Source organism: Rattus rattus, chromosome X (genome assembly GCF_011064425.1).
Source record: "Rattus rattus isolate New Zealand chromosome X, Rrattus_CSIRO_v1, whole genome shotgun sequence".
In the NCBI taxonomy this organism is placed as follows: Eukaryota; Metazoa; Chordata; class Mammalia; order Rodentia; family Muridae; genus Rattus; species Rattus rattus.
Window position 1 is genome coordinate 129490720 of NC_046172.1, and position 14959 is coordinate 129505678.

General features: G+C 39.7%; 1 protein-coding gene across 1 annotated transcript; it reads right to left on the minus strand.

Annotated features, from left to right (window-relative positions):
• Positions 1-14290: 14290 nt before the first annotated feature.
• Positions 14291-14748, minus strand: LOC116888225 (normal mucosa of esophagus-specific gene 1 protein-like). Its single transcript, XM_032889514.1, has one exon. The coding sequence runs from the start codon at positions 14746-14748 to the stop codon at positions 14482-14484; it is 267 nt and encodes an 88-aa protein (XP_032745405.1). The 3' UTR covers positions 14291-14481.
• Between the last annotated feature and the right edge of the window lie 211 nt (positions 14749-14959).

Sequence of the window (14959 nt, forward strand, 5' to 3'; positions counted from 1 at the left end):
TCAACTTTGGTACCTAACACAGTATCTCCTATGCCGTGAGTACTTGATACATATTTAATCTACTTAAATAAATGATTGTATTGTGGGTGCTACAGACCCTGGGTGGAGCCTGGTGGATGGTTGGGGAAGCTTCCATACTGCTCTGATAATATGAGTGCCTAGCAAACTAGTGGAACCTCAGAATGGTCCCCGATAGGTTTCCTCTATCCTTATGGAAGTACCCTCAGATGCTGGCAGCCTGCCACCTCCTCATAGTGACAGTGTGATGGTTCACTACTCTAGAGCTCATGTAGATTCTTCATTGATCCAAGGGTTGTATGAAACAAAAACACTTGCTATTTATAATACAGTAAATTTGCAACTCCATGCTGCTTCTCTGGACTCTGTTTCCCAGGTTCATGACTCCACCTCCCTCATCACCCCCTTTCTGGATCCTAGTTCCTTCAGTTGTATAGCCTGCCCTTTTGGACACCTTTCTCAATTATTTGCTGTATATTTAGAAGTATGAGGGTATAACTAGACAGTATAATTATAACTATAACTTATAACTAGATACACAGTATATTAGCTGGACTAGGCTCATTGCTACATCAACTAATTTCTGTATGTCAGTGAACTTATTCAATCTAGGGTTATTTTGTACCTGTGCTGTGTCTCCAAGCTGATGGAGGAGAGGTGGGATGGAGGTTGACATTTTCTCCATGAAAGCTATTAGGGACCCAGCTTTCCCTTGTCTGGTAGCTCCAGGGGCCCATAGATATTATAATCTTCCTTTGGTACCTGGCAGATAAATGACAGAGAACACATTAAGGATAATATGTGGCCAGACCTGAAAGTGTCATCTAGTCTTTTTGTCCCTATCACATTGATGATATGTGGCCACCACGATTACTCAAGGAATCCTAATAATGAGATTCTGGGAGTTGTAGTGTAGCTTACATGTAAGGGACGAAAGGAAGTGGTAGCTGGTGAACACACTGAATATGTAATTTATGATGAGGGAAACCATAGGTGTGAGGAAGTTCTTCTAGGGAAGCTGTGATAGTTTGCATATGCTTGACCCAGGGAGTGGCACTATTAGAAGGTGTGGCCTTGTTGGAGGAGGTGTGTCACTGTGGGGGTGGGCTTGGAGACCTCCTCCTAGCTGCCTGGGGATGCTCAGTTTGTTCCTGGCTTCCTTTGGGTGAAGATGTAGAACTCAGCCCTTCCTGCACCCTGCCTGCCTGGATGCTGCAATGTTCCCGCCTTGAAAATAATGGACTGAACCTCTGAACCTATAAGCTGGCTTCAATTAAATGTTGTCCTTATAAGATTTACATTGGTCATGATGTTTGTTCACAGCAGTAAGACCCTAACTAAGACAGGATCTGTGTGGTGAGAATGCTAAGAGAAGTATCATAGGCCAAACATCCCAGAGCCTCAGTGTTTAAGAAATAGGAAGAGAAACAGCAAAGACAGGGGTTAAAGATAGGCAAAGTGACTGAAGGAAATCTAACTTCAAGGCCAGAGGGCTGAGGGACATTCAGTGAAAGCTGGAACATTCTCTTTGGATCTAATAGCAGAGAGAGAGAGAGAGAGAGAGAGAGAGAGAGAGAGAGAGAGAGAGAGAGAGAGAGAGAGCGGCGTGTGTGTATCTATGTCTATCTATGAGAATTTTTGGAGAATTTGATTGTAAGATGGTGAAAGGACACGACAGTAGCTAGTGGCCAGACAAGATGACACTAAGATGGGAGTAAGAGAAATGTGTGCATGTTTGAAAGTCACAGAGAAATAAGCATAGTCTATAGACCCAGAAACAAGTCAACGGACTGGTGGACAAACAACTACCCGAAAAATAGACTCATGCATATGGCACTTTGGCTAAGGTGGTAAGAGGAAATGCTAGGAAATGGACTGTTTCTGACACAGACACACAGGCATGTGTGTATCAATGTGTGGAAGCATTGAAAAGTTCTCAGGGAGAACTTTCCCTCGGGATGGAGACCCTCTAACTCAATGACCAGACCGAGACCACAGGATGCAATCAGCAAGAGGATTTGGTTTATTGTCGGGATACACAGGCACAGGCACCTGTGGGCGCTTCAGTCACTCGGGGGACTGGCGCGCCCCACGGAACCAAGGATGGGCTTTTTATAGGATTCTTGGGAGCAGAAGCAAGCATACAGAAGCAGATGCATGGTTACAGGGATATAATTGGTGGATTCTAATGTGGCAAGGGTTCAGCCCGGGGGCAAGTTCCCTAGCTACCTTCCTGGAACATAACGGCTGACTCGGCCCCCCACCAGGGTGTGGGACCTCTCCCAGGGCTTTTCTCATTGTCAGGCGCTCAACCGCAGTCGTCCTGTTGCCAGGCCTTCAACCATACACATCCTCTTTGGCAGCCGCTGTGTACTCAGTGTTCTAACCTTTTCCTGAACCAGTCATCTTAAGTACAGCCTTGCAAAATGGCGTTACTGCTGCTAAGCTGGGGTCTTTCAGCATCATTGGATCCAGGTTGGGCAGTCATCCCACCTTGGGATATTCATGTAAAAAAAAAAGAAATTTTCAGAAATTGTAGCCATGTGGAAAATGATATGCCTTAGGGAAGGTCCCAAGCCCACAGTGAAAAATGTTAAGGTGTTGGGGGAGATGGTTCAGTGGGTAAAGTGCTTGCTGCACAAGCTTGAGGTTCTGAGTTTCTGAGTTTAGATCCTTAGAACACACATAAAATCACGTTATGGCACTGGATGGGGGAAATAGAAACAGTTGGCTCCTGAGAGCTTAATGGGCAGTTAATGCAGCTAATTGGTAAGCTCTAGGTTCAATAAAAGATTCAGACTCAAAAGTGACAATGACACTTGATGGTGATCTCTGGCCTCTGTACATGGAGATACACACATGACCTTGTATGTTTGTCACACAAACAACCAAAATAAAGTTATTAAGCCCTTTAAGTCAGTGACAGCTGAGTCTTAAAACTAAGTAGGTAGCGTCCATGTGTGACTACCCAGATTACACAACCATGAAATCAGCCTAGCTTCTAGCCATCTCCATTCTCTTGAAATTGGACAGGTGTGCGTGTACTGTGTGATTATCCCAGAGAATGTGCTTGATGAACAGTCAAATGCTGGGCTACAAAACTGAGTTAATTTCCAAAATGTAATATCTCCCACTTCTAGGCATCTGTTGGGCACATTTAGACTTCTCTGATAGTTTGCACATCAATAGCACTCCTCAGCACCTACTCAGGATTCCCTTGCCTACTGTGTATCCCCTTCTGTTTTCACTTCACTTGGCCTTGGGTACTCTGAAAGCATCAGAATCGAGGGTAAACATCAGTCTCCAGGGGGCTCAGACTCAAGAGTTGAGCTCACATTTATGCCCTAGAGCTACAGCACTTTTGTTCCTTGGTAGCCCGGGAAATCCCTGTGTTCCTTAGCAACAAGACCCATTTGGAGCTGTTGCTAGGGAAACCCTGGGATTTCCATAGTTACTGAGAGTTCATGCAGCATTTCTTCTCCTATAGCAGAACATATCTGCTATCAGCAGAAGAGGGGGAAGGGAGCTGATCTGCCGCTACCAAAGTGGGCAGGGCTGCTTTTACTGTATCTTATGACTCTGCACAGAAGGGGCAAACAAATGAGCAGGGCCAGAACCTGCAAGAATTATGAATCATTCGTGCTACCCTCACCACATAGAAACCTCTAAGCAATGAGTGATCAATTTGGAGTGATATGGTCTCCTGGATTTCCATGGTCCCGAGTGTACACAGCACAGAAATCACTGAATGCACTGTATCCACTTATATGTGTTTCCTCCCATTCTGAACAGGCACCAAATCTTCTCTTTGGTTGTCTGGGCAAAGAAGAACGACATTTCTGTATACGTGAAATAAAATAGATACATTTTGAAAGGAAATAATTTTAATTGAAATACAACTAATAAAATATTTTTCTTACTGCATGATTTTTGTAATAAAACTTATGTCTCTTCAATAATGCATCAAATAATAAAATGAGTGACAGGGCTAATTACTGTAATTTCAAAGTACTGATACTTGGAAAGAGTTGCTGCTATGATTACTGTTATCTAAGGATACTAGGTATTTCTCTTGATGACAAAATCCTGATTATTATTATCTTGTGTCTTACTGTTTGCACCCTTTTTTGGTAAAGCTAAATTTCAGTTAGAGGTTGTTAAAAGAAAAAAATATATAGTCTCCCAAATTTAATTCCAGAGACTCTCTAAACTTTATGGATATTGTGGACTCTGGGCTTGAACATAGACAGAGTCACATGTAGCTATAACATCTTTCAAGAGCTGAGCTATTTAAACAAATAATGCTGGGGTCAGCTGAATATACATAAGTCAAAGAACCATGCTGGAATCTCACAATATACCATGTATATAAATTAACTTAAAATGAATAGGCTTAAATTATGGGACAGAACTATAAAGCATATAAAGAAAATGGGAGAAAAGAGCTTCATGACTTCAGGTATGGTAGCTTTCTAAAATATGGCATCAAAACACACACATGACCAAAGAACAATTAGATAAATAGGTTACTTCAAAAATAAAACATACCTATATATCAAAGGAAATGATTATTAGAGTAAAATGACAATCAATGAGATGACAGAAAGTATTTGTAGCTAATATATCTTATAATATATCTGTTATCGACTACACACAAATAACTTTTACAACTAGACAAAAACCATGTTTTATGTTTAAAACTAGAAAGAGGACGTGCTGAAGAGCTGTGGTTAAAAGGATACATTGCTCTTTTAGGAGATCTGAGTTTGTTTCCCAATATCCATATGGCAGCTCACAACCATCTGTTAACACCAGTCCCAGGACATCCAATCCCTTCTTCTGGCCCTGCACACATGTGCACTTACACAGAATCAAAACATTAATAAACATAAATTAAAATAGATGATTTAAGTAGCTATTTTTCCAAAGAACATATGCCATAAAGTTGTATTCAGCCACAAAGAAGAATGGAATTATGTTATTTGCTGGCAAACTGGTGTGACTGGAGATAATCATTTTGCATGAAATAAGCCAAACTCAAAAAAGCATATATTGCATGCCTTTTCTCATTCCTCTAGTGGGAGGGGAAAGAGTGGGAATGAATATGGACAAAGTTAGATATACTTGATATTGTTTTTATGAGACTCGGCATTGTGTATAAGTTCGCGCGAATAAAGTATATATGGGGCTGACAAGATGGTGCAGTGAGTAAAGACACTTATCTCCAAGTATGACAACCAGACAAAGTTAGATTCCTGGGACCCATATGATGGAGAGAACAGACTCTAGTAAGTTGTTTTCTGATCTACATGTATACCCCCTTCCCACACATAAGTAGCATAAAAAGTTTAAAGTAAATGTATAACAAATGACACACAATGGCTAATAAGATGCTCAGCACCATCATCCAATCAAAATCACTATGAGATTCCACTTTATCCATCAGAATGGCACCATTAAAAAATAGAAAATATCAAGTGTTGCTAAGAATCTGGAAAAGCTGGAACCTTTGTACACTGCTTTTGGGTTCTGAAAAGGTGTAATCTCCATAGAAGACAGTTATAGGGATCCCTCAAAAAATTAAAAGTACAATTATCATAAGATTCATTAATTCTATTTATAGATACTTATTCAAAAGATTTGAATTCAGATCATAACGACACTTTTTACTATAGACTTAGATTTTTCAAAACCTAAGGGTTCTGAAATGTCTCAACCTCCCTTCTAACCCACTGTCCAAGGTAGGAGAGAAAGATGGTAAATAGGACAAGGGGGTGTGGGCCTGTTTGGGGTGATTGCAGTCTCTGTTGTCAGGATATGAGCAGTCCAGTTCAGTAGTGTCAGGATACCAAACATGAATCAGCAGTGGCGGCTTGATCCAGCAGAAACACCAGTCCTCCGCCAAGTTGGCACAAGTTAGTGGGAGCAACCAGGACAAGCTGGGTCACAAAAAAAAAAGAAAGAAAGAAAGAAAAAAAGGTCTCTGCTATGCCTCTCTCAAGGAAACAAAGATTCAAGACCAATACAATTTCCACTTCTTTTTACGCCCTTGTTTTTTCTGCATTATTCACAATAATCAGGAGGTGGAAATAATGAGCCAGATGTTCATCAGTAAATGAAGATCTGAACAAAGTATGATGCATTTGACTATAAAAAGTGATATATGACAAATATATCACATGAATGAAGACATTTCACTAAGTGAAATAAATTACTACTAAAGAGTAATTCAAATGATAAATTCCAAGTTATGCGTATTTTATGATAATTAAAGATGAAGAGGCATACATGAGGCAAAGAAGCAAGCAATCTTTGGCTTGAAAATGCCTTGTTATGGGAATGGAAGTAGCCAGCCACTTTTAGATTTAAGGTCCACTCCATGAGATGTTAACTCATACCTAATACTGCTAGGAATCTCAGACCAGTTAGGTGACAGACTTAGGAGAAAACCAAATACTATTATTTTGCTAAAGAAACATAGCAATAAAAGGACTCCAAATGACATACTGCTATACCTACAGATCATTTCATCACTCAACCCTCATCAGAGAAGCTTCTCCTTGCAGTAGATGGGAATTAACAGAGACCCACAACTGGTCAACATGCAGCCAGTGAGAGGATTTGGAGCACTCAGTTCTAAATGGGAGGATGTTTTCATCAAAACCTACCTCTCAAGTTTTAACAATCTATGTGGAAGAGGAGGCAGAAATATTATAAGAACCAGAAGTAATGCATGACTCCAGAGAAACACCATATCTTCCAGGCACAAGAGGACTGAAACACATAAAATTTCAGAGATTGTGGAAACACATAAAAGACCTGCACAGTTTCAATCCAGACATTACTCAGCTCTGGGAGAGGGTCCCAGAATTGGAATGGGGAAGGAGCATAGTAGATACAAGGTCTCACACCTATGAAAGAAACTATTTGAAATTGATACCTGCTTGGAAAGGAGAAGTCTGTTTTTCTCAATGCAGTGTCACTGGGTATATTAAGAACCAAGGAGAGCACAGCCAGAAGAGCCCATGCTCCATAATCCATGCTCCAGAATATCTGGAGATGTATTAAACTCTGAGCCTCTGGCTGTCCAATCTTCACAGACCACAGAGGTTCAATGCATTTTCCTAGGCTCCTTTGCCAGGAGCCCCACTTCCAACTGTCCTCACTGCCAGTCCAACAAGGATGCAAAGCCATTTCCAGGTGAGCTAGAGAATAGGACTAAAAATAAGTCTGTGTTTGGCAACACATAGAAAGAGGCATATTGATTGTTTTTGTTCACTTAATTGTTCATTCAAGTAAATTGTATTGAACATCCAGTGCACTTAAAACACATTTTCATATTTTCTAGTTTCCTGAGCTCAAGTTTGCTCTTTAAACATTCAGCATTCAAAATTAGCTCCTCAAAACTATAATGACTGGCTCTCTCTACTTTCCTCTTAAACTGCACAAGCATCTTAGAAAAATTTGCTATTGTTTTAGTTATTGTATCTCATTTTTCTTCTATGAATCAAGAATTTCTTCATTATTACTCACTCTATATAGTCGCTGCTTATCTGAAATGATTCATCTTCATTTTGACATCTTCTTGCATGTTAGTATTCCCAGGAATAATTTGCCCATTATACAATTTTAGACATTCATTAAACAATGGTTTCTGTTATAGAGTACCATTCTTTGAGCCAAACAGCTGCTACCTTCACAGCTCAGCAGCTGTGCCTGCTTACAAGAGAGTATCCTCATCAAGCCTGTTAACCACTGATGCTCCCTAATAGTAGGAGGATATAGGGAGAGCCATTGGATCCTTACTGGAATATTAGCCACATTTCCCAGCCGCTTGTACACAATTCTGCTCTAATTGCACATGGTCTTGAAGTCTTTGGAGGTGCTAGAGTATATAGGATGGGAAAGGTTAACTGATGAATTTCTATCAATGTGACTAGGGGGAATCCATCATTCATTCTGAGCAAAATTTTCTAATACATTAGCTTCTGCAGTGTCCATGCTCCTATAAGCAACTCCTCACTCATACTCTATATAAGTAACCCCAATTAGTTCTCCAGGGTGAAGCTTGGTGTAATTTACTTTGGTTTGTTGTTGACACATTATAATGAGGGAATGGAGTTAGATAACTATTTTGTGGACTCAATTCTCTCCTCCCACCTTTATGTGACTTCTGGGAATCTTAAGAAGTTGCAAGTCTTGCTGGCAAGCACATTTACCAGTGAGCCATTTCGCCAGCCTAATATGTTTATTTATTCAAAAATTTCATGTGTGAAGTATGACATCCTAACAGAAACTCAGAAGTATAATTTAGCAGTGTTTATGAAGCTAGCATACAGTTGTACACCACACAAGTCTACATAGAGTATTATTAGCAATGCAGAGCCTCCGGTATGAAGTATAATCAACTTCGATGATAAAGGAAGATGTATGATAAATATTTACAATGTTTTACTACCCTTTAAAACATTGATTAATATTTTTTATTCCACATGACATTAATTAATCATTTATCCTTTTAGTGCTGATTCTCTTACTCAGGGCTTGCACGTGCTAGAGATACACTCTAGCTCTTAATAACCCTTCACCAGCCTGTTTTCTTGAAGTTATTGTGTTTGAGACACAATTTTATGTAGCTCAGGTTGGCCTTAAACTTACTGTGTAACCAAGGCTGGCCTTGAACTCTAAATCCTCTTGCTATCACTCTCCAAATGCTGGAATTGTTAAAACTCAACTGTATTGAGCTTTGGCAGATGCCTAAGCTGTGTGTATTAAAACAATTATGGTGTCAAACTTTTCTCTGTTCTCAGAAAGCTCCCTATTCCATTGTCTATTTATTCTTTTTCTTATCCTAGGTAGCCATTATTCTGGCTTCATAAATTTGTTCTGCATTTTCTAGAATGTTCTATAATTAAAAGATTTTCCAGTATTGTAATTCACATTGTGTTTAATGTTTCACTGTTTTATTTTTATTATTGAAATACATTTCATTGAATAGATCACAATTTATTTAAACATTTACGTGTAAGGAGATATTTGATTTATATATTTCCATTGGACTGCCTTTCCTTTAGTCTTGCCTCCTTTTTTGACCCTGCAGTTCTTTTAGACAGGAACAGTTCTGCTTTGGAAATTTTGACTCTTATTTAGTAACCCATTCTACCACTTGAGGCTCTGTCTATCTATTGGAGGTGGTCTCTTTAAGTTTCCCCTCCCTATTGTTGGGCATTTTGGCTAAGGTCACCCCCATTGAGTCCTGAGAGTCTCTCACCTCCCTGGTCTCTATTACTTTCTAGAGGGTCCCTCAATCTCCCACTCCCTGAGGATACATATTCCTTATTCTGGACCTCTGGGATTCTCTCCTGTCCTTCCCCCTCCATGTCTGATCCTGTTCCCCTTTCCCCTCCCACTCCCCTCTCCCATCCAGGTCCTTTCCTCTCTCTGCCTCCCATGATTATTATTTTTGTGGGGGGCATTTTTATTCAAACCACCACCAGTCACTCTGAGGAAGAACATGGTACTTCCTATTAACATTGCATATGCATTAGCTCTGAAATTGAGCTGGTGGATATTTATCTCAAAGAAATGAAACCTTAAGAGGCTTTGTTTTCCATCTCTCAAAGCTTTCAACTGACTGTACGAGAGTGACCCAACTATGGGTAATCTGCTTCACCTGATTTAAACATTAATCATAGCTACAAAATACATTCCCATTTGCAGCTCACGCCTACCAGTTTACCCTTTACATACACATAGGAGTAGGAATGCCAATTTTTTTCTCTTCTATGGGTCAAGGTATTAAGGCAAAATTGGTTTTCAGTAGCATGTTCTGACCTGATCACTATATGGCATATCTGGTTCATTGTGGACCTAACATTCAGAGACCCAATTCCATAGAACTCACTTCTTAACTTTCCTACACGCTCACTCCCCCCACTCCTTGCCATAAGAGCTTGGTTTTATTTTCATTGTCATTGACCACTTGCTATAAAAATCATTTCTTTGTGGTTGGCCATTGCATAGCACTCAGGGCTCTGGATATTTGTTAAATGGTTCTGAGGTCTGCTATTTTGCTCTTACCTTATTTGTTGTTCAGGTCCTCCTCCAGACAATGGAGCTCTACTTTGGTTGCCACAACTTATCTTCATTCCACTTTTCAGCTCCTGGTTGTGGGCAGATGGTACTGACCCTCTCCCTTTCTTAAGATTAAGAGGAGGGCTTCTGAGTTCTAAGGCTTTTCTCCTTCAAATTCCTCTGATGGTTTCTGTTGTCTTTGGTGTTATGAGTATTTGGAAGAATAACAGAATTCTGCTTAGTTTGCAGAAAACAGGTGGAGGAAGGATTGAAAACCGGGCATTTATAGAAGGGCTTATGGCCTGAGGTGTGTGTTCCAGGAGAGGACTGGATAGATGTATAGGGCCAAGGAGTCAAGGAGAATAGGAGGAGTCTTTGGACAGCTTGTCTCACCTTGGAGCTGCGTTGGGAGGAGGAGCTTTCATTTTCTTCCATCTTTTGGTGTTTGAGGTCACTTGTTGAATTTCAATAATATGTGTTGGTGTTTTTTTGCTCATATTCTCAATCAACACTGCTTAGGGATCTATTCCAGGTCTCCTGATCTATATCTATGTCTGTCTGTCTGTCTGTCTGTCTGCCTATCTATCTATCTATCTATCTAGGGTAGGGGAGGCCACTCCCTTAGGTTTTGTTTGATCAGCAGCCATGCAACTAGCCTTGAATGTAGGAGGGACTTAGATATCATTGAATCTGGGTCTGGGGGAAACGGAGGGCATTATGCATAGCACATTATCTCTGAGGTGGAGGGTACTGCAGGCTCCAATTCACTCTGGGTAGAGTAAGGGGTTATTTCCTTAGTACCTCTCAGCCTTCCCACTGGCCTTCTATTTTCCATATCTACTTACATTAAATTTCAGTAAATTAGATGAGCTTGAGAAAATGTCTCATACAATTGTTTCCTTTAGGAATCCTATTCAGCTCATGCTACTCTCTCCCACCATTCATAATTACCTAGTGTTCATATGTCTTACCTAAAACCCTTCCAAGTCTAATATGGCTATATTAAGCTTCTGTGGAGATACACATGATCCTACTTCCTTTCAAAATTTATATTTCAATTAAATTAAGTGTGTGTGTGTGTGTGTGTGTGTGTGTGTGTGTGTGTGTGATGAGATTGACATCTGGTCTTCGAACTTGATAGCAAGCACCTTTACTCACCAAGACATCTCACTAGCCTGACTCATCTTACTTCCAGCCTACAAGTGTTTTGTGCACTAGAGAATGTTTCTATCCATTTTCTTTTGTTTTGGCTTTTGTTGTTTTCTGTTGTTCAATCCAAAGTCACTGTCTTCTAGCTGTCAGTAAATAATCTTTTTCCTCTAGGCATTCCTATTTTCTTTTAGATATGTGAATCATGTTGATCTCAGTAGATAAAATATGAAGGTCAGGATTTTAACAATGTAGACGGTGAGGAAGATACTCCTCTGCTAGAATTCATGTTGCAGGAAACTACTATATAAAAATGAACATATAATGTCCTTTGGAAGGTGCCTTAAATATTTTTCAGAGGTTATGATAAAATATACTGACAAAATGAACTTATGGGAGAAAGGGTTTATTTTAGATTGGAGTTTCAGGTTAAAGTCCATTATCATGAGGAAGTCACAGTGTGTAATTTGAGAAAGCTGATAACATTATATCTATAACCAGGCATGTAAGCATAATCATGCTCAATTAGCTTTTGTTACTTTCAGAATCCCTTGTCTGGGGAATGGTTTCACCCACACTGGGTTAATTTTCCCACCTCAATTAATATAATCAAGACAATTGCCCACAGACATACAGACAGGCCAACCTAATCTACAAAATTCCTCACTGAGACTCTCCTTCACAAGTGCTCCTAGATTGTGCCAAGTTGACAATTAGTAGTAAACATCATAGACCCCCAGATGATTAAAAGGGGAATGTAAACTATCTTTACACTCTCATAGTATATGCAGAAAATTCTTTCAACCTGAAGAAATTCTTTTAGAACTAATGGTAGAGTTTAGCAAGGTTACATAAGATCTTCAGAAAATAATCAATTATATTTTATAATGAACATTTGGAAATTTAAGGTGAATTTAAAATTACATTGTGTGTGTGTGTGTGTGTGTGTGTGTGTGTGTGTGTGTGTGTGTACATGTATCTCAGTGTGCATGTGGAGGTCAGAGGATAAATTGTAGTATTTGGTTCTTTTCTTCTCTGTGGGTGCCAGGGTTGAATTGAGCTCATTAAGCTTGGCAGCAAGTGTCTTTACTCCCTAAACCATCCTTCTGGCCCAAATTTATGGTGAATTTAAAACAGCAATGGTTAACATGGTGCAGGGAAGAACCTGAGAATATCGAACAGTCAAATAAAGCAGGGTCTCTATGGGCACCTGCACATACCCACACACAGATAAACACATAATTTAAAAACTAAATTAAAAGATAAAGATTTTATAAACAACACAAGTCTATAACAAGCTTATTCCAGAAACTGATGAATCTCAACTAAGATCAAATAAAAAAAAAAAAACCCACACCAAGACATATCACAACAAGAACATAAGAAATTTAAATAAAGAGAAGTTATGTTTTAATTTAGTTTTTAAATTATGTGTTTATCTGTGTTGGTGTGTGCAGGTGCCATTAGAAAGCCTGCTCTATTTGACTGTTCAACATTTTCATGTTCTTCCCTCCACTGTGTTAACTATCGATCTTTTTTTTTTTTTATTAACTTGAGTATTTCTTATATACATTTGAGTGTTATTCCCTTTCCCGGTTTTCGGGCCAACATCCCCCTTCCCCTCCCCTTCTTTATGGGTGTCCCCCTCCCCATCCTCCCCCCATCACATCTTATCAGAACCTTGTTCCTCACCATTAGCAGGCATAACGGGGAAAGCTAAGGGTGATTCGTAACTCTGGACCACCCTTCCTCTCACTCTGGCAGTGTAGTTGGCTCAAGATTAACCCTTTCTTTTGAAACAGGCTTTTCATCAGCCTGTTCTCCTGCCCTTTTAGCTTTTCTCCCACCTGACTGCCCTGAAGCATAGTTTCATTCCCCTTTTCCTCCTTTGGGAAAGTCCTGCTCTCTTGCTCAGTCACCATGACTAAACCTTTTTGTTTTCCCCTTTCCAGTGCTCCTTGCCTCCTCACTGCTTCCACTTTCACCTGCAATTTTTCCAGTTGCATAGCCAACTCTACAACCTTTACTTTGAAACAATATAGTATGAAGGAAAAGAGAAAACAGAAAATCCCCTCTAGGAGCAGAGCAAGAGATATCCAAGTAATAGCAGCTGCAATAAGTTTTTGTTGGTGTCTTAAAAAAAATCCACCCCTGCATCCCCTTCCATTTTTTCTACATTTGAAATCAAATTTCCCCTTCTGCCTAACCTCACATCTGGGTGCCACTTTGTGGCTTCTTCCTTCTTTCACCCTTCTCCACCCAATTTCCCCCCACCATTTCAACCCTGTAACTAGATAAGAGAGAGAAAAGGACAGAGAGGAAAGAAAAGGGATCCCTGAATGAAGGCAGAAGTCAGAAAGGGGGAGATGTTATCATTAGACTACTTCAGGCTGATTAGGGTTGTTCCTTGGAATAAGTTTGATCTTTGCTGTCAGGATATCTAATTTCTTCTTGTTTCTTCTTTGTGCATGATTGCTTAACAAACCATAACAAATGACAACTAACAACCCATCTATTAGGGCCGTAGCATTTATTTTATACCGTCTGAAAAGTTGCTAGTATTTCCAGTGTCACACAATTGCAGAAACTATCTACAGCTCGCAAAACCATGCCAGAGCAGGAAGCCGATCATCTCCAGATGCTGCGGACAGACTGAAGCAGTCCCAGACCCCACACCTGAGATTAAAGCAGACACAATGTTTCTGTGTTTTTTTTTTAAAGATGAAGTTTTATACTTAAAATATGCTTGTTCCCATAAAAGATGTCCCTCCACTTTTAAAGTTAAGTAATTTTTGATATCTCTTGCACAAGTCATATGTTTTACAGATAGCCATCTAATTATTTATTACAGGCAGTAATCTAAATTTTACATGTTTATACATTTCAAGGAAAATATCCAAGCATCACAAACATAAAATTTCAACTGTAAAATTGAAATATACGGGGATGGGGATTTAGCTCAGTGGTAGAGCACTTGCCTAGCAAGCGCAAGGCCCTGGGTTCGGTCCCCAGCTCCGAAAAAAAAGAATAAAAAATCATTGAAATTTATACCAATAAACACGAAAAACCATTTTAGACTATGTGCTACCTTCACTTGCTTATGCAGGATCCAAAGAATGCAGGCAAACCCTAAAAATGTAGCAGAAGCATTTCCGCACACTGGCATCAAAATCGAGTTTGTGCAGAAGTGTTTCCACTAGATTCATAGAGTGTTCTTTGGAAGAAAGGAGTAGCGAGTAATCATCTGGTTGCTCTCCGGACTTTCTGCAGCAACTCAACGGGCTTCCATTGCTGGTTGATGGTTATAAGCTTTTGGGGTTGAGTAGGAGCCACCATTTCCCAAGGTTCTGGGTTTCTTTTTCGATCAATAACCATGTCAGTTTTTTTCAAAGCATACAAAGCAAAAGGTGAGGCTCCAGTGGCAGCCACACTTATAAAAAACGCCAAAGGATACCTTCTCAAGTACTGGAGGTACGGATTTTTATGTAGGAATTTTGTAACTGGCATGATTCTACCTACAATAACAGCGATTTCATTCCAACAATGTCACTTATAAGCTATACAGTTGTGGAAAAGTTATAAAGAACTTCAGGCTCTTCAGCTGTGAAGTAGATTTATTGGGATGTTTATATTGCATGCAAAGTGCATCCAAATCATGCTATGTATTAGAATATTAATATGTGACAGATATTACTACCACAACTATTTTCCCAGTAGA

What these genes read in the sequence shown, in the direction of transcription:
- LOC116888225 (XM_032889514.1), bottom strand. Translation starts at nt 14,748, where the DNA reads ATGCCAGTTACAAAATTCCTACATAAAAATCCGTACCTCCAGTACTTG.